The following is a 22,962-nucleotide window of genomic DNA, read 5'->3' on the forward strand; positions in this document are numbered from 1 at the left end:
GCGACCACTATTCTCAATATTCGCGCTGGACGTGGCGCTTTGGGTTGCCTGGGATTGAGATTCCGTTATCAGCGTGATTATTTATCTGGAAATCATGCCCATCCACCTGGAAACCGGTCGATTCCAACTATAATCGCATGTATATCTAGCTGCAAAATGCCATTCACCGGAAATCATGTACATATGGCATAATTTTTTCTGAAAAATTTACACTTCTAGTTCACCCCATCTCGAACTCTCCCAGTGCCAGGGAGAGAATGTCACTCCAGGAAGAAATTCAACCGAAAAAGTGCTTTTCAAGCTGGAATGGGCGCCCGAGACGAAAGTCCGCCCTGTCTCCATTTTCATCACGAAACACCAGCCGGCAAAGAAGCAATCGCCGAATAAGTGACCAATACATTAAACAGCTTATTTTGCGGCTTGATTTCACCCGAAATCGTGAAGCGGACACACGGGGCGTTGATGGCCGACAGGAGCGTGTGAAGCTTCTGTCCAAGGTAGCCCTTGTTCTGTCTTTCTAGACATTTCCAGATAATGAAGGGAAATGGTGATGATAATGTCTTGCAGTACCTGTTAACCTAAGATCACAGAAAGAATTAGAGCGAACATATCGTAATATGGTGTTTTGTGCGCGGATAGAAGTCTTACGGAATTCTTTGCGTATCTGACGAGATTACAGCGCCACCCCTAGCAGCCTAAATAATGAGCTATCCAGCAAGCCTAGGCGACGTGGGCGCTTCAAGGAGGCTCGCGCGTGGATCTCCGTCGTTTGTTTTGGCAGCGTTAATCTCCAGTGCGGCTGCCCGGACAAATCAATTGAGTATTACTATAGTGCCTAGAATATATTCTAGGCAGTATAGTATTACGTCTACGTGAAATTCTTGGAGACAATGTAAAGAAAATCGCGAAATCTCGTCATGTGAAAGGGTTCCGCCCGGCCGATGTGGACGATTTTAGCGCCGGGGAAATTTACAGCGTATTTTGGGAAGGCGACGAAAGAACCAGTGGAGGGTATTACGACGCCAAAGTGCTCCACATGTCAGGTAAGCAGAACTGTCCTGAAGACCCTGATGAAAGTTTTTTTTTTATCCCTGTGCCATGAACCATTGCTGCAAAACATGTCGGCAGGCATATGCCGCCTCTCTGCTCACATGGGTTTGCTCGGGGCACACGATTCAAAATAAAGGGTGACCTTTCATGTCCTGTGTCAGCGCTGTTTTCTCTTTCATGTTGTCGAATCTGCACCGACTAGCCCAACCACACGTTGTGTGCGTTGTTTCTCGAACATTTTTCGCCCTCTTTCACTTTCTTTTTATCGCTTGCGCGCTCCAAGTGTACTGCATGTTTGATGTACCGAAATCCCGTGCCCATTAATTTGCCATGGTTTCGGGGAGACGGCAGAATGGTTAGACCTGTTTTATTTTTAATTCTGTGTGTTTACATACACTGTAAAGCTTTGCAGTATTTGCCTATCTGGTGTTGCAGATTCTTAAATACACTGCACAGCAATGTCAGCTATTTATATGCTGCATTCCTTGCACTCATGTTGTCTTCTCATCTTTTCCGTGCTTTTAAAAATGTTAGCTGATCAGTACCACCAGGCTGAACATTAATTATGTGGATGCTTGAGAAAAACACTGCATCGTGCGAGTGTAATTATGTGGACACTGGACACTTGGTGAAAACACAAGCATACGAGTGCGAGCACTGAGATGTATCAGCATGAGTGTTGTGTGGCCTGGTCGTTACTACGAGAAACAAGTGTTCATTCAAATTTATTTCAACAAATTTATTTCAGAGTCCAAAGAAGACATGGACATGTTCTTAGCAGATAAGGCACAGCGTGCAAAACTGAAGCGGCAGGGGCCACCAGAAAATGTGCGTGTTGGAAACTGCATGTTCCGTTCAGGAATTGTCATGTTGGTAGTATGTATACATGGGTTTCATGCGATGTCATGGGTGCCACAATACAGAGTCTAACGGAGAGCTTCTGCAGTGCAGATTGGGGCAGGTAATAAAAATGGATTAGAAAAATTTGCAGGTTTCTGGTATGCATCTAATCTCAAACATGGCAACAGCTATGATTTCGGTGCAACCCATGTATAAGCAATTTTCATTAATGCCACTGCTGGGCCCTTTGCTATCTCCCTGGTCATTCTGAATATGTTTACTCCTTTTGTATATTTTATGGAAGTGTTGGCTAGTGTTGAATTATTGAAACATGTGCAAGTCTTAGAGCAAGCAGCATGTTGCCATGCGGGCGCATGTATAATCACAGCCATGGTAAACAGCGTGTAGTTGTAGGAAAAGCTTATATGTGCTTATATGAGTGATGTAGTGCATTTTCCTGGTATTTGTTTAGTTCATGCATCTAAACTTGGAAATGCATATGCAAAGAATTGTATGATATAGCTGTTTGCTCTGATGTACCATTTAAGTTGCTGTTGTAAAGAGCGACCAAGTAAGATGCAGCTTTAGCTCAGAGTCGTGAATGACTTGACATTGACAATGCCAGCTTCAGTGTCACATCGAAGCACTGCTGAATCTTTTCAAGGAGACCTCTGGACAGGAACTTGCTGCAGGTTCTTAGGCTTAATGCAGTCATATATAGAGTCATATGCACTCCTGGCATTGCTATTATTCCTAACATGTATCAGGAGCATGAACTGTCAAGCGCAAAAGCTTGCAGGATCTGCAAAACTGCATTGCTGCGCCATCTGCCATCACAGAGCGTGGTGTTGAGGTTCACATGAGCCTGGATACTATGCTCTGTTATGGCAGATCACGCAGCAATGTTGTTTTGCTTCGCCCCGCCACGCATCACAGATCCTGCAAACTTCTGCGGCCAACAGTACCGTGTTATTGCTGAGGAAACGCCCAATGTACTTGTGGCAAGTGGGTGAATCTCCTTGCAATGGTCAAACAAATGCCATTATGCTGATTATATACGAAGTGCATGATGACTTGTGCATGATACACATTTGCAGCATTTATATTGGTTATGCCTATGCTTTAATTCTAGTCAACAAAAAAGGCGAAGAAGTTGAGAATGGCTGCGAAAAGAAGTGCCAATGAGGACATTGTGGCACTCAGAGAAAGCAATGCGGTAAAAGAGGAGCTGGAAGCCCTCAAGAAAGAAAATTCGAAGCTGTGGCAGTTAAACATGAAGCTGCAGGAGCAGCTTCTGAAATGCCTCTCAGCTCCAGGTTAGTCTTGTATGGCAGTATACCTACTTCTTAATCTGGATACCGCTTGCTACAGCCTGTAAGTTATTACTTTTTTCTTGTAAGCTCCAGTGTGTTAAAAATACACAAGTGCATTATAAAAAGGACTTCTTTTTGGGAAAGCAAGTGTTAAAAATTTTGCATGTTTATTACATTCCTCATTGGTTGTAGAAATGCCGTTTTACACTAACTTCATGGCTTTAATGATCCTAACGTCTGCATCACAGTGGAAATGTGAACTTTAGCTGCATATGTTCATGTTCTTAGTGGAGCTTTGATAAATTACCTAAAAAGACCAAAAACAAAAAAGATGAGAAAGTATGATGAAACATGAAAAAATGAACTTGCTAAACGGGAAGTCTAAAACAGCAAACGTTTTTGTCAACAGCTGCTAAAGTGAGCAATGTGGCTAGCATTGCACTCGTTGAGAATGCCGCTGAAGACACCCCTCCAAGGGCGGTGACACCGTTACCACAACAGTGCCACCCCATCCTATCACTGGAAGGGCCCACGCTGCTGTCATCTGAAGTACGCAATGCGTGCTTATCAGCTGAGTAAGGTATGGAAAGTCATCAGGAGCACTCCGGAATCATGTCTATTATCTGTGCCCTGCCGCGGTGGCTCAGTGATAGCGGCGCTCGGCTGCTGATCCAAAAGACGCAGGTTCCATCCAGGCCGCGGCGGCCGAATTTCGATGGAGGCAAAATGCTAGAGGTCCGAGTGCTGTGCGATGTCAGTGCACGTTAAAGAGCCCCAGGTGGTCGAAATTTCCGGAGCCCTTCACTGCGGCGTCCCTCATAGCCTGAGTTGCCTTGGGCCCCAGTAAACCCCAGTAAACCAATAAACCATGCCCACTATCTGTAATTGCCAGTGGCATTGTTGAGGAGTCCTTAACCTACCACTGGGCACATTTTTTTCAGTTCGCAGCACGTTTATAGCCCGTTTTTCAAGCTGCAAGGACAACCTAATGACGGAACGAACAGGGAAGGGTATAGAAATGAGGAGCTTGTTACAGCATAAATAGGAAGGTAGCCAACAGTCATTGAAACCAAAGGAAGCATACGAGAATGTTGTTTTTAAATCACTATTCATGATGCTAATGGGAAATTCATCGGTACGGGCAGCAGCCATGTTGAGAAGGCTTGAAATTAACCTCAGGACAGCGCAGTGCGTGTAACATTAAGAGACAGAAAGAGAGTAGTGCGGTAGTATATGGTATGGAGGACAGGTGGTGAATGGTCCATTACTACTTATGAAATAGATTCCAAAAAAAGGTAAACATTGCAGACGAGATTATGAAATCTGTGGGCTGTAGGATGGCTGTAGCTGGCCCAATACTAAATTGGGGGTCAGTGGGTACTGCTTTTAACCTGGTTTGGGCATAGGCAGGATGATGAAGTTCACCACCAGAAATAACTGCATTTTGCTTTTCTTTGTTATGCATTAAACGCAAGTAGTAAGGGGTAGCTAGCTGTCTTGCCATATGTATGGATAAAATTGATTCCATATTTCATGTCTGCATAACAAAAGAATAATCTAATTATTTATTTGATATGCTTCGAGGCTGAGGGTATTGATTTCAGCGTAAATTGTATGAAATGTTGTTCCTACTGCACTAGTGTGAATTGTGGCTTAACTCTACTAGGTAAATATCAATTAACACTTTTTCTGGGGGAGTTGGTGCATACTTGATTTGAAGAAAATAGCGCCAGAGCATGCAAACCGCAAAAAGACAAGGACGAGACACGAAGCGCTTTGTGTCTCGTCCTTGTCTTTTCGCGGTTTGCATGCTCTGGCGCTATTTTCTTCAAATCAGGTAAATATCAAGCTTGTGTTGTGCCGTATTGCGTGCAGACATGCCGGCTTTGGAAGGAGGTGAGGCATCTGTGATGTCTTCAGAAGTACACCTTCCAGCAGTGCCTGCTGGACCGCCTGCAGCAGAACCACGACCAGTCCAGGGTGTTTGTACTCTGACAGACAGTGGAAAGGTGAAAGCACCTAAATTTCATGTCTTATGAAATGTGACTTTGAGAACTGCTTGCTGTTGCATCAGTGGGGGTAGCATGCACATATATCTATTCACCGGTGTTGAATGTTTAGCAAGTTGATACTTGTCTATACTGGCTATAGCAGCATAAATAAGACGTGGCACCAGCATTAACTTGCATCTGTAAATTTTTATTCGAGAAACACAGATTATAGAACGAAAGAAAAAAAAGAAACAGAAAAAAAGGTCACCATCCAAATCGAGCAACATTTGTCCTGCTGCGAAAATTTACTAGACGCTCATGAAACGAATTTCACCTCTACATGTAATTGTTATATCTGCCCTTTTATTCCCTTAGGTAATCTCTGGCGTCGCAGTACAATTAACCAACTCCTATAAATACTTGGGTGTAACCTTAAGCCAAGATCTAAGCTGGAATGCGCATGTCACTAACATTCTATCATCAGCTAACAAAACCCTTGGTTTCCTGAAATGTCATTTGCGCCATGCACCGCCAAACGTTAAACTTCTTGCCTACAAGTCCCTGGTTCGAACAAACCTAGAATATGCATCCCCCATTTGGAGCCGTAACCAAATCTAATCGTTAACATCATTAGAATCGCTACGGAACCGAGCCACTATATTCATTCATTCATGTTATTCATATGATATCAGCATATCATCTTTAAAAGCGGAGTTGAGCCTAACAAACCTTGCCTGTCGTCATTGCATCGCCAGTATGTGTTTATTTCAGAAGTTTTTTTACAGCTCATTGCGTATTCCACCCTACATTAGCCCTCCAGCATGTATTTCACTCCGCCTTGGTCATCCCCTGCAAGTTTCCCGTCCACAGACTCACACCACAACGTTTGCTGCATCATTCTTTCCTCGCTCAGCAAAACACTAGAACGGCCTTCCACACAACGTCGCTGCAACCACCTGTCCATCCTCATTTTTGAATTGTATAACCGCCATATTTAATGAATAACATCTTTGTACGCAAAATTTAATTCTATTTGTACCCACCCCTTATGTAATACCCCTAACTGGGGGTCTTTAAGGTAATAAAGTGAAGTGAGGTGAACGGAGTGGATACCAAGAGAAGGCAAGCGTAGCAGGGTGCGGCAGAAAGTTAGGTGGGCGGATTAGATCAAGAAGTTTGCAGGGATACGGTGGCTGCAACTGGCAAAAGGACAGGGTTAACTGGGGAGACATGGGAGAGGCCTTTGCCCTGCAGTGGGCGCAATCAGGCTGATGATGATGCATGTGGGTGTCTTATATTTTGGTGTATGCTTTTCAGCTGTGCACTCTTTCTTAGCATTGTCATGCGTAGTAAACAAGCTAGACGCTTTACAAAATTTGTCTATTAGGCCAGTTGGTTTAGCACACTGAATTTTGAATGCACGAGTAAGGACAGAGGAGAAGTGCTTGTCCCGTTCACTTCTGTCCTTCATCATTACCAGTGCTTTTAAAATTCAGTAAGCTATATGCATTTTATTTTGGTGGTTTAACGACAGGTATATGGGACTAGTTTTGGTCAGGCTTGAACAGTCAGATGTTTATTTCTTGCGGCTCGTGAAGTTACTTTACAGGTTCAGTTTGGTCCACAAAGGTAGCCCATATAGTATTAATGATCACTAAAATTTTTCCATATGATCATGCTTAGTGCTGCTTTTAAAAAGAGCACTGGCAGCTAACACATCAATGAGATGTTAGGGGTCAGTGCAGGTTGAGCAGTAGAAGAGCCTGTGTTGCAGCCATGTGCCCCACAATGACAGCAAAAGGGGAGGCATGAGGGTGAAGCATGAGAGGCCAGCTCTGTGTCGGAAGGGTAGCTTGTCTTTGTGTGTGGTCTTTCCCATTGCTTAGTCATCATGACATGTCTTGAGAAGGGCATCTGGTTGCTATAGAAATTTCGTGACCATTCCACTCTACAAGGGGCACCATATCATGTGAAGCACAAACAGCACGGCTTTTTTGTGTGCTGTTCTTATTTTTTTAGCATTTGTTACTGTGCGCACATACTAATTGGCTATGTCCAGCAAGGTAGAGCCATTTTTCTGAAATTATTTGCTGATAGCATTCCAAACATGAATTGAGATTACCATTAGGCAGTTACAAGCGCTGCATGCAGTTACCTTTGATACTCCACTCCTGTTAAGAAGTGCCACTAAATGCCCATCGCACTGTTAATGTCCACGCTTAAGTTCTGCAGTTATTTTCAAGTTTTAAATGATTTTGACCTTGGTGCTGTGGCAAGTGCTAACACTGAGTTTTAAGTCAGAATGCACTCGGTAAACAATGATAATTTGTACATTATGCACGTCCCTTTCAGTTCGGCATGCCATTTTTCTTTTTCCTGCAGGTACACCTGGCCAATGACCACGAAATATCGAAAGAGGCATATGATACTCTCATGGCGCTGCCAAAAGATTCGCTGTTTGTCAAAAGAGCGGCAACCACATTGTGGTCAACAGAAGTGCTGGCTCAGCGCAGCTTCACAGGAACGCTGTCCAACAGATTCCTGGCAGAGGGTGGGGACAAGGCACCGCAGAAGCCACTGACGCTGCTGAAGGTGGAGACGATAAGGGGTAATTATTGTATTCTACTGGGGTTAGCACATGTGCATATTGTCTTATTGCATTAACATATGAAAGGAGGCTATCTCGACCTTGGCAATAGCTCATGAGAAGGTAATAATTATCAAACACTATTTGACTCATATTAGAATGGATCAATTCATTGCATGGCTTTTGGTTGTGCACGAGAATTCATGTGCAGTTAGCTACTTGACAGGCACAATGAGAAGCATTTGGCAGAGATAAGAACTTCCTACAGAGCTGAGCTGCTAGATGAGTGTATGACATGAGCACTCCACATCTGTGGCAACAATCAAAGAACATAACTTGTTTTGTGGTGCTAAAATAGGCTGTTGTCACATGACAATGCTGAGCTGGAAAGTTAGGTTCTTAAGAGCTGCGCATTTTTAAAACCTTTAAATGTGCGCTGAAGAGGAATCAGAACTCGTCTTCTTGCCACGGGTACCCGATCTACACGTTCCAAGCATTCTTAGAAACTTTGAATTATTGGAATGTGGGGCTGATTTTCCTCATTTAAATGTGATTAATGTATGGCTCCCGCCTTTTTTTTTAATTCTCCGCAGTCGGGGAGGAGTCAGCCAACGCATGGAGTGCCTTGCAGGCAGTCACATGGCGGCTTTGCTTTCGTTTTTATTTTGATTTTTTTTTACATTTCCGTGCATAAATAGATCTATTCAGAGACTACAAAGCTGCAAATTAGGCCCACAGAAATAAAAATACGCGTGGACTCTGCTTTCGCCAATCACTCCGTATCGCTCCGCCGATGGCAGAGCGGCATCCGCCCCAGGACTGGTTGAAAGATTAGTCGACTCCTCCCACTGTCTGCGGGGGAATTAAAAAAAAAGGCGGGAACCGGGTGTTTAATTCGATTTAAACTAGAGAAACCGACTGCACAGGGAAATAATTCGCAGTTTCTAAGAACGTTCGGAACGTGTAGAACGAGTTCCATCGGTGAAAGTATGAGTTCAGATTCCTCTTTAGTGCACCTTTAACGCAAACGCTGATGGTATCATTCTTATGTATCTTCCTGTCCTTTTTTGTTATTGCTTCATCTTATTGCCTTAGCAAAGGCACTAATTATGGGATGGTTTAGCACAAACATATTCTCGGGAAATGTACGCAGTTCGACCTGTAAACATAAATTCCCCCGAAAGCAGAAGACTTGACAGCCGTCGCCGTAGCTCAGAGGTAGAGCACCGGACGCGAAATTCGGAGGTCGTGGGTTCGGATCCCACCGGCGGCAGTGGTTGTTTTTTCTTCTGCTTTTCTTATCAATTAGCTTTAAGCGGTAACATATTCAGTATTATTCTAAATTGATCAACACCACAAAAAAAAAAGAAATCCCCTGTGCCCGTTGGTTTCTGTGGCTGTTGGCTTCTTTCTCATATTTATAACGAGCCCCTCATTTCCCTCCCCTTGTTTGCTTACTTCGCATACATAGTAATGCAACTGAGCCCTTACTTGGTGTTCTGTGGCTTTGTGTTCAGGACCATACCATGTATGCATGTGCTAGGGCACTGGGCACTGCCTGCATTCTTACAATTGACAAACGCTTTTTTCTGATGACCTTAGTCATTTTTCTGCTTTATACTTGGCGTGAATATTAAGGCGACATGCTCATTTTGATGATGTAGGCAGTGCAAAGTGTCACAGCAGCTGTCGTGCTTGCAGTATTGGCACTCATGGCCTTTGCACATGCACAAGATTTGGCAACATAGCTTTGTGCAACCTTTCTAGAGTGGAGAAAGTGATTTGTTTACATATCTGCTGAGATTTACCCAGAATCAGAACACCTTGTTGCACTATTACTCATATTAGGCAGAAGTGTTCTAGGCTTAATTCTAGGCTCATTTACAACTTTCTTTTGATGTGCTGTGTTTTAGGGTGTTTCGCTTAAATTTGCTCACCATTACTGCTGCACAGTTCTGTTGAGATTGCACATGCTTCTACACTTACTAAGAGCAGAAGGAATGGCATTGTGCATTGTCAGAGCTACAGCTTTGTGCCCTAATTGTGTTACAGGTGTTGAAACATGGACGGTCTCACACCAGGATTTGGTCCTTTTTATGTGTGAATCGAACTGTGGGTTCATTTTCTAACCCAATTTTCGCAGCAATGAATGACTCTGCAACATCAACATGGCCCCAAAGCCATACAATTAATTTTTACAAAGAACTAAAGCTGGATGAGGTGGTCCTCTGTGTCCCTTTGATATGATCAGGCGAATGAATTTACTTATCATGTAGCATACTGTTCTTTGTTACAACAAGCAGTGGCGTTACAAGTAGATGCGGCAGTTTTTGTAGTGCTGAGCTAATTGTCAGGCTAAGACTTACTGTATGTCCTGGAAATTGGTTCTACAACAACAATTCTGCCGAAGCCAGAATAATAACAAAGCTTGCGCTATTTTTAACTCTTATGCATGATTTTCTTTCAGTGTTCTTCAGGCATTATGCCCGCAGTCGGGGAGTGACGGACGAAGTAGCCACGAAAGCTGAAAAAAGCATAAGACTGTGGCTATCACAGAAAACTTGCGAACTTCGCCGAAAGAGGCCCGCTGCTTCAAAGAGCTAAGCGAATCAGAATAAATTTTGTTTGTTTTTTCTTTTCTACATGCCCTTGCAATTTCTTTTGGCAATCATACGAATTGAGTATTGACGTATGCGTGCAAATTTTGTTTCATTTTCTTTCCCTAAAATTTCTATTGGTAAGTGTAAAAATTGAGTGCTGGTGCATGCATGCTGTTATGTGTATCCTAATGCACTGCATCGCTATCAAAGCACATTGAATTTGCGTTTTTCTCACGGCCACTCTGCGTACACACAACTCTTCTCTTTGAGCTCTCCACTGATAGTGAACAACTGCGCAAGCATTGCAGAAGCTGGTGGTTTAACTGTACTTGTGCAGTTTATATCAGCAACAGTACGAAAGACAGAAGAGGGCAGCTGTCGAGCTCACACTTGCCTTCTCACGTGTGAAGTTGGCGTCTTGTGGAGCCACACCTTGCCTGCTTCACCCACGTGCGCTTCTTTTCAACCTGTTTTCTCGGTACCAGGTATGCTCATTATGCTCCACAGCGGGCGGCACATATCGTGAAACAGGGAAATTGTTCTCGAAGGCTCCTAACCCGGTCAGCACGGCACCAAATTAAATCACATCAGAAAACACCAGACCGGGCCACACCAAAAACATCAGCCCGGGTCACACCAGACCCGGTAACACCAGACCCGGTAACACCAGACCTGGTCACACCAGACCAGGTCACACCAGGCCGGGTCACACCAGAACCCGTGTCTGAATTTCCGGTCTGGTGTAAACACCAGAAATGGGCTGGTGTTTTTTTCGACTGGGAACATATGCCACCATCCTGTTTTAGGAGGACAGCATATTTGCCGAACTTCACGCGGTAGATGCAGCTCTCTTCGAAACAGCGCGTCGCCGCATTGCTTCCAATGGAGCCGTACCGTAGAGTGGGAGCCAACATGCCTCAGTCGAGAGCTGTGTGGTCACCCTGAAAGCGACGCTGGCCATCGAGGCACCCTACAGTATTTTGTGAATCCCAGATGTCCCCCAAATCACACTTTGCTGGACTATAGACTAGCAAATGCTGTCAACATGAGTGAAGATACAAGCCATTGTACAAGAAGCTCTTTATTGCGGAGATGACTTTATTTCCTGGCAAACAAATGAACACAGCGCGTATTGAAGTTGGTAATGTATATGTAATGAAGAATAATTTCTATAGAAATTCATCACAGCGCGTGGAATAAAAAATATGAAATAAATTGACAGCTGTCAATCAATGCAGAGAAGCTCTTCTAGGCAGTTAGATTAACGACCGAAAGACAATCCACCAGCCTCCCCGATCTTGCCATTGTGTGCGACAATGAGGCATAGACGCTGCTCTCGAAATAGTGAGGCCTTGGAGCCATCATCATTTTTTTTTGCACAGCCTCCCAAAGCAAGTCTGTGTAATTTCCATGCAGGTTCCATCTTGCCAGTTGCTGCTTCATGAAGCTCCACGTGTTTTTAATGAAGCGAAATCCCGCTCCTTTTGAAGGTCATCGTAGCTCCCGAATGCAAAGTTCCTCAAGATGCTCTCTCGTATACTTTCACAATGACAAAAATTATTTTAAAATCATTAAGCTTGGAATGATTTTCGCGCACCTCGAAGAAAAGAACTGTACACGTAATTTATAGGGATGCAATGAAGGAAAGAGAGCGGCATTGTGTGTAAACCTCGCGAAGTATAAATTTCTTACATTCTCGAACAAATGCAACCGTCAGGAGAAAAAAATACTTTGGGACTTTAAACTTTATAAACATCAAAAAAAAATATTTGCAATTTCTTTCCAGCATCAGCTGGAAAGAAAACATAAAACAGCACAAAATCCATAAGTGTAAGTATTATTTAAAAAGAACTATTAACCCCCCATTTCATTCCGCTCATGCCACTTTATAAGATGAAATCCTGAGTTTCGAGCGAAAAGGTCCCGCGTATGCATTTGCTTGTCTAGATGGGACCCCTGTTATGCTGAAAAATAAAGTGTATATCCAGGAATGCGACACCAAGAATGAACGGGAGTAAAATTCTCCCTAATAAATTTCCATAGACCGATGCCATCGGGGCGCCGTCTATCCGAATCAGTGGCCGGAGCCCACGGTGTGTTATTGCTCTCCACACATTAGCAGACCGGCGGCCATTAGTGGCGACTTGTTGCTCATACGGTGCTTGAAACCTGCAAAAACAAAGATCTGCACGTTTTTCTTACCTAGCAGCCTAACAAAAGGGTTAGAAAATACCCAGAGTAGCAAATAAATAAAAAGCAATCTCTTTAGATAAAGTTTTCGCAATTTACGAGCAATATCAAAATATAATGGATTGAAATGATCACCTGGACACCTGCCATAAACGTGCGACCGTTTGCTTCTCAACACTGGCGAAAAAGAAGACATGGAAAATTAGTCGGGTTTGTGCACTCGCTCCGCTCAGCGAGCTAGCGGGAGCGCTACTGCGCATGCGCGAAGCGCTCAAGCGGGAGCGCGCGAGCGGAACGGCTCCTCCGCCCCGCTCTTGCGCGAGCCAAGCGGAGTCCGGAGCGGCCCTCCCAGCGGGCCTCGCGCAAAGCCTTCTGGGCTAGCGCGAGCCGAACCAAACGTAAACACTCAACATGGCGGCCGCCAGCGCTACTTCTCTGACAGCAGGGAGCGGGTCTTGCCGGATACTTTTTGGCATGGCGAACAGGTTGCAGGCGGTGTCGGATAACTTGCGAACGCTACTCGATCACGATCGACGCTCGCACGCGTAGAGGATGAATGCACACGCTATACAACGCTACAAATGCGTACACGCTCACGCAGCGAGGGGTGACTTGCGTGGTCTTGGCTTGGCTCTCGCAGTGGCAGACATTAAAATTTTTTGTAATATGAAAGCTTCACTGCTAAAACCAAATCACTGTTGTTACCAGAAAGCATACAGCAAACGTAAACAGCTATTTTTTATTTATTCACGCATATATCAGAGAGGCTTACTTATAACCATTTTCTGGCAAGTCCAGTTACCACCATAAGGAGGCGCAACGAGTCGCCTCGCTTGAGCGGACGGGGAAGACGCAGCGCTAAAACTCTGCTCTTGCGCGACGCTCCGCTGTGGCTCCGCTGGGAACTGCGAGCTGAGCGGATAGTAAGCCCGCTCAGCTAAAACTCTCTAGTGTTGCTCCTCTTTTCTTTTTACAGGCAACCATAAGATCCACCGGGTTTCATTCCGGCCGCCAAGCACGATGCTATTGGTCCTACTTGAGCAATAAAGGCATCCCAGTAGCACAACCAGGTCTCCTAATTGCCGGCCCTTGTGGGCCCCGCACAGCCTGTACATTGGGGCCCGACGTGGATATGTGCGAGATTTGCAACTCGGCATCGCGTGAGACCCACAAGGGTAGCCCAGTGGCCTTGCAACATAGGCCCAGCAAGAGACCGCTATGGTCTGCTTGCATAAAAACGATTAAGGAGGCTTTCCTCGGTGCTTTATGGGACCCAGATGGGCAGTAGTGGGCTTCTCGGAGGGATTCTGCCGCGGGGTTAAGGTGGCAGCGAAGCGGGGACCCATATGGGCTACCCCATGTCAGGCCCACAAGGGGCTAACTCCTGCCAGCCCACACGGGCTAAACCGTGCCAGGCCCACACAGGCTAACCTACGTCAAGCACACACGGGCTCGTCCACGCCAGGCCCACACGGGTTAACCCGCGTTAGGCACACACGGGCTACCCCTTTCCAGGCCCACAAGGGCTAACCCGTGCCCGGCCCACACGGGCTATCCACACCAGGCCCACTCGGGCTTACCCGTGCCCGGCCCACACGGGTAACCCGTGGCAGGCACACATGGGCTACCGCGTGCCAGGCCCAGACGGGCTAACCCGTGCCAGGAACACATGGGCAAACCCATGCCAGGCCCACAGGGAATACCCGTGAAAGGCCCACACGGACTATCCCGTACCAGGCCCACACGGGCTAATCCGTGCCAGGCCCACACGGGCTAACCCGTGCCAGGCACACACGGGCTAACCCATGCCAGGCCCACACGGGCTAACTCGTGCCAGGCCCACACGGGCTAACCTGTGCCAGGCCCACACAGGATCACCCGTGCAAGGCCCACACGGGCTATCCCGTACCAGGCCAACACGGGCTAACCCGTGCCAGGCACAAACGGGCTACCCAATGCCAGGCCCACACAGGCTAACCGCGCATGGGATAACCCATTCCCGGGCCACAGGCAAAACTTTCCAGTTTCGCTTTTAAACCTGTTTTGGTTTGGAAGATCGCTCCCCCGCGCCATTTTTTCTCCCAATTTGAGACAACGATTGCTATGCGTCGCAGTCATTTTTCTCACGACTGTAGCCCCTCAGTTCGTGGCATATTTTGCCAATCGGACCAGAAACACAAGGTCTAACGCAGGTCGGGAGAGTTCGATTGGACAGCCGGATGTACTAAGCGAGAGCACAAGGAGCTCGTTCTGCTGAAATCCCGGAGTCGAAAAAATCCCACAACTTCTGGAACCAGAAAATAGAAGAAGAAAATAGCGGGCATTGGGTTTGAACCCAGCCACACTACGCCAGGTGGCCACGCAACCCATATGCCGCGAATAGTTTTTTTTCTTTGTTGCGCGCTGTAGGCCACGAAGTGTCGTTGGTTCCGGCGTGTTTGAGGGGCACCCAGTGGACACGTTGTTATGTGTGGGGTGTGCTTCGAATATGTTCTGACCTTAAAATAATAAAAATACAAATTGTATTGTACTAATTATGTGTCCCATATTGCACGGAATTAAAAGGCAGTGTTATGGTGCTTTACTGTGCTGAAACAAGGGATGTGTATGTGTATGAAATGACGTAGTATGCCGTGCACTGTCACCTAGAGATTGGTTGATGGTTGATAATCGATAAGCCACGGACAAGCCAGGCGTCACCTGACGCCTATAACCCTATCCATAGGAAATGAGTGCTGAGTATGGTGAACGTACCTCACCCCTTGAGTATTTGAATCAATATTGTTTTGCAAATCTTCATTGTTCCACCACACGTTCATAAATGGGTAGCTGATATAAAATTAAGCTCGGACAATTAGAATGCTTCCGTGGTCCCGCTCCTTTACTTAAGGCACATTCTGCAGGATTAATGCGAGTTGTTTAATAAGGGCCTTGAGCTGCTCCCTCTCAGGACGCTCCTCCCTGATTGCTCTCGTACGTATGCACCATATTCCACTGTAAAAAAAGAATACAAACCATAAAACTAATTCCAGTAAAGTTACCGTGAATGGCAAGAAAATTCGGTACGCAACTGAAATTTTTGAGGTATTTTGTCCCTCTATGCTGTACAATCTATAAATGGCAGGGTAAAAAGGTGTGGAACTGTTTGAAAGTTTCTGTTGAAGCCGAGCACTAAACCATGGCAGAGAAAGTAGTTAGTCAGCAGAGTGAATTCAAGTGTGTACTTACCTACGAGCACCATGAAGTCGCCGTCATAAAATCCTTCTTTACCAATGTGGTCATCACCGTTGAAACGTGAGTAAACGTTATTGTTCACCTCTCATATCTCTCGGCGCAAAGTCCATCACTGAGAAAGGGACGATAGGGTTCCACCATCCTTGCACTCGACGTACGCGTATGTTGGCGTTCGCATCTTCGATCATGGATTGATTAAAGTAACACGGGGATTGCGCAAAACACTGTATGACACAAAGTGGACGAGGACAAACGAGTGTCAGCGCATGTTCTCGCGGCTCCCTTCGTCACCTCAGACTCAACAAAACCTCAAGAAAGAAGAAAAGCCTGTCCCCAAGCAACGCGGGAAAAGCGGAGGAATACTTCTGCATGCCCTCAACATGCAGTCATCGGATACAGTGAAAAAGTAGCAAATTCAAGGCCTCCTCACCACTTCATCGAAGTGGCCCTTTGCAGGGCGGCTTAAAGTATTCGGAAGCGGGATATAGAGTAAGCACATCCTCACCACTTCGGGGAAGGGGCCTGAGACGGAATGGACAAAAGGACGGTGGAGCGCTCGGGGAAGGATGAAAGGCTGACAGAAAACTGGGGATAAGCATGTTTTTTTATTGTTTTTGCGAGTGGACCCAGGAATATCAGGGAAGGTGGTGGTGAGGCGAAACAAAAGGTTTGAAAAATACCTTGCGCAAAGGCGTGCCGCTCGTGTGTCGTTTCTGGGCGTGTTTTCTTGTTTTTGTTATGCCTTCTCGAGCGCTGCATCTCTTCAGTAGCCCGAAGCGGCTTTACAGGAGAGTTAAGCTGCAGACTCCGTTAAGATAGCCAGTTCTCGTTCGTCGATAGAAAGGTTCTGGGCAATTTGTAATTACTACACCTTCCTTATAGGGTGAATGGTAGGGTTCTTTCCGATGGTGCATGTTATCTGTTCCAGGACAAATTGCATTATCAATTAGCGATCAATTGGCGAAGGAGCGGAAAGGATGCCTGCAAAAAAGCCAAGAAATTTGGTTTGCGTTCATGGACGCGTCGCTACAGACGGCGGCTAGCAGACGTTAAGAAACTGCAGCAGTCAACGACACTAAGCAGGCTCCTGCACCACCTGGCGCAATCGAGGGAGGCTCACTATGTTCATCAGAAACTTGTGAATGCTTGTGCTTTCATGGGGGGGGGGGGGGGGGGGGTAATATGATAAGCGACCAAGGCTATCAGGGACACCGTGGTGAAGGGCTCCGAAAATTTCGAAATTTCGACCCCATGTGGTTCTTTAACGTGCACTGACACAGTGCATAGACCCGTAGAATTTCGCCTCCATCGAATTCGACCGCTGCGGCCGGGATCGACCCCGCTTTTTCGGGTCAGCAGCCGAGCGCTATTACTACTGAGCCAACGAGGCAGCTAGTTGTGCAGGCCATGCGCCATATGTTGTATGAAGGCGACGGAAGCGCTTGTAATGCTGTCGTAACTAAACTGGATTGAAACAAGCAAAAAAAGCTATACTGGCCGCTCTCTCTGCAGCCACCGGAGGAGGCCAGAAAAAATGCAATGCGATATGCGGAAAACAACGACAAAAAATTCAAGGTAAAGAAGCTAGTTTTTTTTTCTTAACATGACGCCTGCTTTTGTGGAGTCAAACGCCCCAAAGCAACTCGTACTATGACAGACACCGTAGTGAAGGTCTCCGGATATTGCGACCACCCGGGAATCTTTAACCTGCCCTGACATCGCATAGAACACGGGCATCTAGAATTTCGCCTCCATCGAAATTCGACCGCCGCGGCAGGAATCCAACCCGCGTCTTTCGGGTCTGCGGCCAAGCGGCATAGCTACTGAGCCACCGTGACGAGTTATTATGACGTTTAAACAGCAGCTCTTCACAAAAGTGAAACATGCGAGGTCTCTCTATTTGGGCACGCTTAGCCTTTTTACATCCGGTGTAGGATCTGTAGGCAGGCTGAGTGTGAGAGCGTCAACTCTTCCCTTGTACAACTAATCTACGCGGGACTGCCGATAGGTGTCGCCCGGCAACTCCGTAATGGCGAATGATGTTTTTGCATTGTGAAGCCCAGAGTAATCTGCACAGCCCTTACGAATGGTACTGGCTGAAACATCCGAGCTCTCTTTGCCCACATACACGCGCCGCGGTGGCTCGGCGGTTACGGCGCTCGGCTGTTTTTCCAAAAACGCGGGTTCTATCCCAGCCGCGGTTGGACTGTGCTGTGTCAGTGCACGTTAAGGAACCCCTGGTGGTCGAAATTTCCGGAGTCCTTCTCTACGGCGTCCCTTATAGCCTGAGTCGCTTAGGGACGTTAAACCCGATAAACCAATTTTTGCCCACACACACCCGCTTTGGCACTGTCCGGGTGCTGCGCGGGAAGCCCATATTCCGGTTGGCCGCAATTAGCCCTTTTCTACGAGATATGAAGGTTACAGGCGGGGAAGATGTAAGAATGGCAAATGTGCACGTGTCTAGCTCATGTAGCAGGCATCACGTAGGCTACAGGCGGGAATACTGGTGTTTGCCCACACTCAGCCTATTTGGCTCAGTCACGGTGCTGCGCGGGCAGCCTGTATTGGGGGTGCCCGCCATTCACCATCATGTTGCCCCATCTTTCAGGCACAAGAACTGCATGGAGCCCATGCTTAGCCCTTTCATACCTGACTTAAGACACAGGCGGAGAGGTCGTGGGAACTGTAAATGTGCCTTTGCCCAGCCCATGCGGGAACGTAGTTGCTGCTCAGACAGCCCAAACTCTATGCCTGCAACGCTTCGCCACTGTCAAGCCCAATGTTTAGACGCTGTTTTTTTACGCAGGACCCATGCAGGCAGAAGGCGGAAATACTAGCAATATGACCACACCAATTTACACATCTATTGCTTCTGGTGGGCACTAGAGAGATTGGCCCAACAATGTCAACAGCCGCTCGCTGAAACGGCACTTCGATTGCTGGCATCTTGTCCATAGGTACGGGACAAACTCTTCTCATTGGAACTTAGTGCTGGCACACGTCACACAAGCGAATAAAACGTTTAACACCAATCTGGACACCTGGCGAGAAGACCTCCTCGTTGATTCTAGGCACCGATTTGTGGACACCCTGATGTCCAGCCAAATGGCGTCATGTCCTAAGCGGAACACTGCCTATCGCATATCTTTCGGTAACACCAGCTGTTGCACCCGCCTTCCTGAGGTATATATGCATTCCCTGTGCAGAAGACCGTTTACCAATTGATATTAGAATGACGTACGACTCCTCTTCTTTTTCAAATTTTCCCCAACTCTTTCGAGACAGGCTTTCAAGCTTAATTCTTCGCTTTGCCGAATTGCAATTTTGCCGCTGTTACTCTCAGACTCATTCTAACGGGAGTAGAGAGTGGACGCTGCATTACTCGAGCTGTCATTTCAACTCTTTTCTCCACTTCCGACTAGAAAAGGACTGCCCCATCACCCGCTTGATCTGTCGTGGGGCTTTCCTCCTTTGGGTGTTCCTCAACGTCAGGCATCCTCCACTCGGGTTTGGGTCCTCGACACTTCTTGCACCCGTAATTTTTCCCAAGTTGGGATCGTAGGTTGGTTGTTCTACGCATTTTGCCACTACCTGTCCAGTATGATGTGGCTCGGACACTAGAATCCTGGCTTCAGGAATGTACTATCGCGCTCAATATGAGTTGCAACGCGCAGTCATCGACCGGGGCTCGTTCCGTGGTGTGCCTCCTTCAAACAGTCGCTCGAAATTCTTTGAGAAACTTTTTCCTGTGCGGGGGTGCTGTTGTTTCCTGGAACAGCAGTTTCACCCAGAATTCCAAGCGACTGTTTGAAGGAGGCACATCACGGAACGAGCCCCGGTCGATGACCGCGCGTTGCAACTCATATTGAGCGCGATAGTACCTGACTGTGCTGTCTTCAATAGTGACGGCTGGCGCTTCTCTTGTAAGGTCCTTGTACTTTACCTTTCTTCTCCGAACCAAATCTATGTTGGCTCTGCTGTCTATTAGCACCAATATAGGACGGTACACTATTTGCCGAACCACGACCGGCACTGCTGCTTTCGGCTGGGGTGTTCCACTCACCGCCCCATTTTCCAGCGGCGTTTGCTCCCCTTTTAGCAATGGAACATCGGGTAATGTGACAAGTTCTACCGAGAGTCGACAACGCAAGCAGTGCGGTCCTGCATTCTATATCGCCATTCATCCACCGTATGTAATCTCCTCTAGCAACGATGACACACAACCTGTGTCTTTTGGGCAGCGCTATTAGTTTGAGAGTCAATTACACGGTGTCCTCTCACCTTCTCACAGAGGAAATATCTTACTGGCGCCTTAGATGCACCGCCATAGGCTCTTAGTTTTGTCACATCTTTCACTACGACCTTGGGAGTTCCCTCTTTGCCTTAATCGTATTTTTCAGCCCTTGAGCCTGGAAGGGTAGGTCTGCAGTATCGGAAATCTTCCAATGAACACAGTTTCCTTGCAGGAATAGCGCTAGCTTTGGACTTCAAGCTAAAAACTGCTCTATCATCAGCTTGTCACGCACCCCTTCAGAACTGTTTTCAGCGTTCGGCGTATCATGCGACCTGAAGAAATATTTGGTCGGCCTGTACGAAAACTTAAGCGGTTTCTTAATCCTAACGTTTTGCGGTCCGTAATCTCTCGCGAAAACCTTCTGCGTAAGCTCGAATCTTTCGGGGAGTGCCTTCTTGAACTTCTCGCAGTCCGTGCAATCAGCAGCAGGCTTCCTCCCAAACACATTGAGCGCCTCCCGGTCTAAACACATGCTCAACGCCGTTGCAGATATGCGCCCAAATCATCTCTTTAATATGGCCGGTCTAGGAGGTTCTGTACCCACTAAGGAACGCTGATCATCGTCCGTAGCCTCCTCATATCCTCCTGCGACATCCGCCAGTTTCTATCAAAAATTCTTCTCCCGTTCTATCCTTTTTTTCGCGTTCTTCCTCCTCTTTGGCGAGCTCTGTTCGAGGTATCTTGCGTTCCTCTGCCGCTTTTGCATCTTGACGTTCCTATACTATTTGCTATCTCTGCCTTTTTGCTTCCTCGCCATAGGGACGCATCGCCTGTTCCTTGCTTAAATTTATCTTGAGAGCCAGTTTTAACGTTTTTGCCAAATCCTTACCTTCTGCTGTCGAAAGATCGGAAAGATCCGAGACACAACAAAAATAAGCAAGGAAATGATCCTGGCAGGTGCTTGGCACTTTTTTTTGTCATAGATCTCCGGAAAACACTCGGGCCGAAAGAATGGACTAAGCGACAGGTGCCCCACGCAGACGCACATTTAATACACCCTACGCGACAAAAAGACTAGCACACAAAACTAACAAACAAAAATAACGCGAAACACAAAGACCACCAACAAACACGACACGGGAACACCCAGTCTACAAGCTTTCGGCGTTCGTGGTCACGGTTCGGTGCTGAGGAAGCTTTGCATGGGTTCAGTCAGTGGCATATAGGTAGCCAGCGCCGAGGTGGTGTTCGAAGTGCTCAGTCTGGCATCGTTGGCGGCGTCGTACAAGCTCTCGGTCCAAGTGCCCGTGGTAGCGATGCTGGTGATGTTGGCACTGCAGACACCACCCGGATGGGTGGAAACAGCGCTGGAGGCACCCATGGCCGTAGCAGGAGGTTGCGTCAGCCGTTGACTCCCCGGAAGGGACTCAGGAACGGCAGGACGTCTACGGTGCGACGCCGTAGGACTCGAGATCACCGGACCTGCAACTCTAACATCAGAAGTGTTCCACACCCACAGGAACTTACGCTTCCCTGTTCTTCCCCCGCGCTTTTATTGGTTAGTTGGTCGGCCTGAAATAGCCTTGGCGTTAGGACACGTCATTTTTGTCTTCGTCGCCATCTTATTCTCTTCTCCACCAATCAACTCTTCCTACCTCACCGAATACTTCTTCTTCTACTCCTTTATTCTTGCACTGATAACGTCATGCTTATTGTTATTCACGTCTTCTCGAAACTTATTAAGTTCATACTTCTATTTCCAGTTCCCTATTATGTCTCACAATTGGGCAGCCCAAGCGTTTTGTGCAAGCACTGGGCCCATAGGGGACCCATGTAGGTTTGCTGCAGGCAGCGCCAGCCTTCTTTGCCCATATTGGACCCGCATGGGTCTACCAAATTGTGCGACTGGAGGAGATTCAGCAGTGACCCTAAGCTATCTATTGTGTCTTGTTATCGCACATAGTGACGGACTCCCAACAAAACTACTGAGACTACCTTGCTGGAAAACCTCATGGAAGGGCAAGCACGCTATTAAATACTCTCACATTCACACAGAATACCACGGACGCCTGGTCATGAAGGCCTAGCCAGAAACGAGATAGCGAATGATCTAGCCCTCGCACTCACAAACGGGGCGGATCCTAATCCTTACCCTACCCCCTCCTAGGACGGCATGGTGACAGTACAAAATACCTAAGGCTAGAAAGAAGACATTTCTCACCGCCACGCAAACAGCTTTCCTCCTCGAATGCCACTGACTGGAGGAGAATAGAAACAAGCATATATTGAAATCTTCACATTTAATACAAGATCAGACCCACACCCTACCCAAGTTACTGTCTTTGGTGTGGACCGTACATTTTGGGAATGCCAGAACAAGCAGGGCAGAAAGCTAATAGTGTGCTACCCGGCACATGAGGAGTGGGAGCAGGCCCTAACCAGCGGCACCTTGGAGCAGCAAGCTTGAATCATCCAACTAGTTCGCAAGTGAGCTGCCGCTCACTGTGGCCCTGGACTAGGGGCCCAGACCACCTGGCTGCTTTGAATTATTCTATTCTAATTAAAGCTTATTTCTGTCTCTCGGAGTAAAGTTTTGAAAATTCGAATATTGTAAGATACTTCTATAGAAATGTTGTAGGTAGTGGTCCACTGTTCTGACATGTAGCAAAATCTTTCATTTTTAACTGCTTCAATTGATGACATCGAACATTAATGAGTACCATGGAAACCCAGTATTTAACGGGTCTCATGATAGCAGAACCGGTAATGAAGAAAAGTGCAAGGCTGCCGTCAGGTGATCTGCGCATATATTGATTGCTGTAGTCAACTCCTATAATATTTGCAGGGAATGCGGTTGTAAACGGTTTTCAGCTAAACAAAATGGATTGGTTTAGCTCTGGTTAAACCTGATTGGTTGCGA

At 46.8% G+C, this 22,962-nt stretch overlaps 1 protein-coding gene and 1 non-coding gene across 3 annotated transcripts; both read left to right on the forward strand.

Annotated features, from left to right (window-relative positions):
• The first annotated feature begins 738 nt into the window (after positions 1–738).
• Positions 739–10,461, forward strand: LOC149361501 (BEN domain-containing protein 5-like). 2 transcript variants are annotated; one of them, XM_089572694.1, is made up of 5 exons: positions 739–1,043; positions 1,799–1,878; positions 3,023–3,206; positions 3,613–3,783; positions 5,079–5,214. In XM_089572694.1, the coding sequence occupies exons 1-4, from the start codon at positions 1,037–1,039 to the stop codon at positions 3,780–3,782; spliced, it is 441 nt and encodes a 146-aa protein (XP_089428820.1). In that variant the 5' UTR covers positions 739–1,036; the 3' UTR covers position 3,783; positions 5,079–5,214. The 2 variants fall into 2 exon arrangements, with proteins under 2 accessions (XP_089428820.1, XP_089428819.1); XM_089572693.1 differs by lacking the exons at positions 739–1,043; positions 1,799–1,878; positions 3,023–3,206 and adding exons at positions 7,577–7,802; positions 10,249–10,461 and having other exon boundaries at positions 3,646–3,783; positions 5,079–5,212.
• Positions 8,983–9,054, forward strand: TRNAS-CGA (transfer RNA serine (anticodon CGA)). Its single transcript has one exon. It is a non-coding gene; the product is annotated as a tRNA-Ser (tRNA).
• Positions 10,462–22,962: the final 12,501 nt, after the last annotated feature.

This window comes from Amblyomma mixtum, chromosome 2 (assembly GCF_055824585.1).
Source record: "Amblyomma mixtum isolate Tamu chromosome 2, ASM5582458v1, whole genome shotgun sequence".
NCBI lineage: Eukaryota > Metazoa > Arthropoda > Arachnida > Ixodida > Ixodidae > Amblyomma > Amblyomma mixtum.

Excerpts from the sequence above, each read along its gene's own strand:
- LOC149361501 (XM_089572693.1), top strand. The coding sequence starts at position 5,081 with ATGCCGGCTTTGGAAGGAGGTGAGGCATCTGTGATGTCTTCAGAAGTA. Across the intron at positions 5,213-7,576 it reads CTCTGACAGACAGTGGAAAG|GTACACCTGGCCAATGACCA; the intron begins GTGAAAGCACCT and ends TTTTTCCTGCAG. Across the intron at positions 7,803-10,248 it reads GAAGGTGGAGACGATAAGGG|TGTTCTTCAGGCATTATGCC; the intron begins GTAATTATTGTA and ends ATTTTCTTTCAG.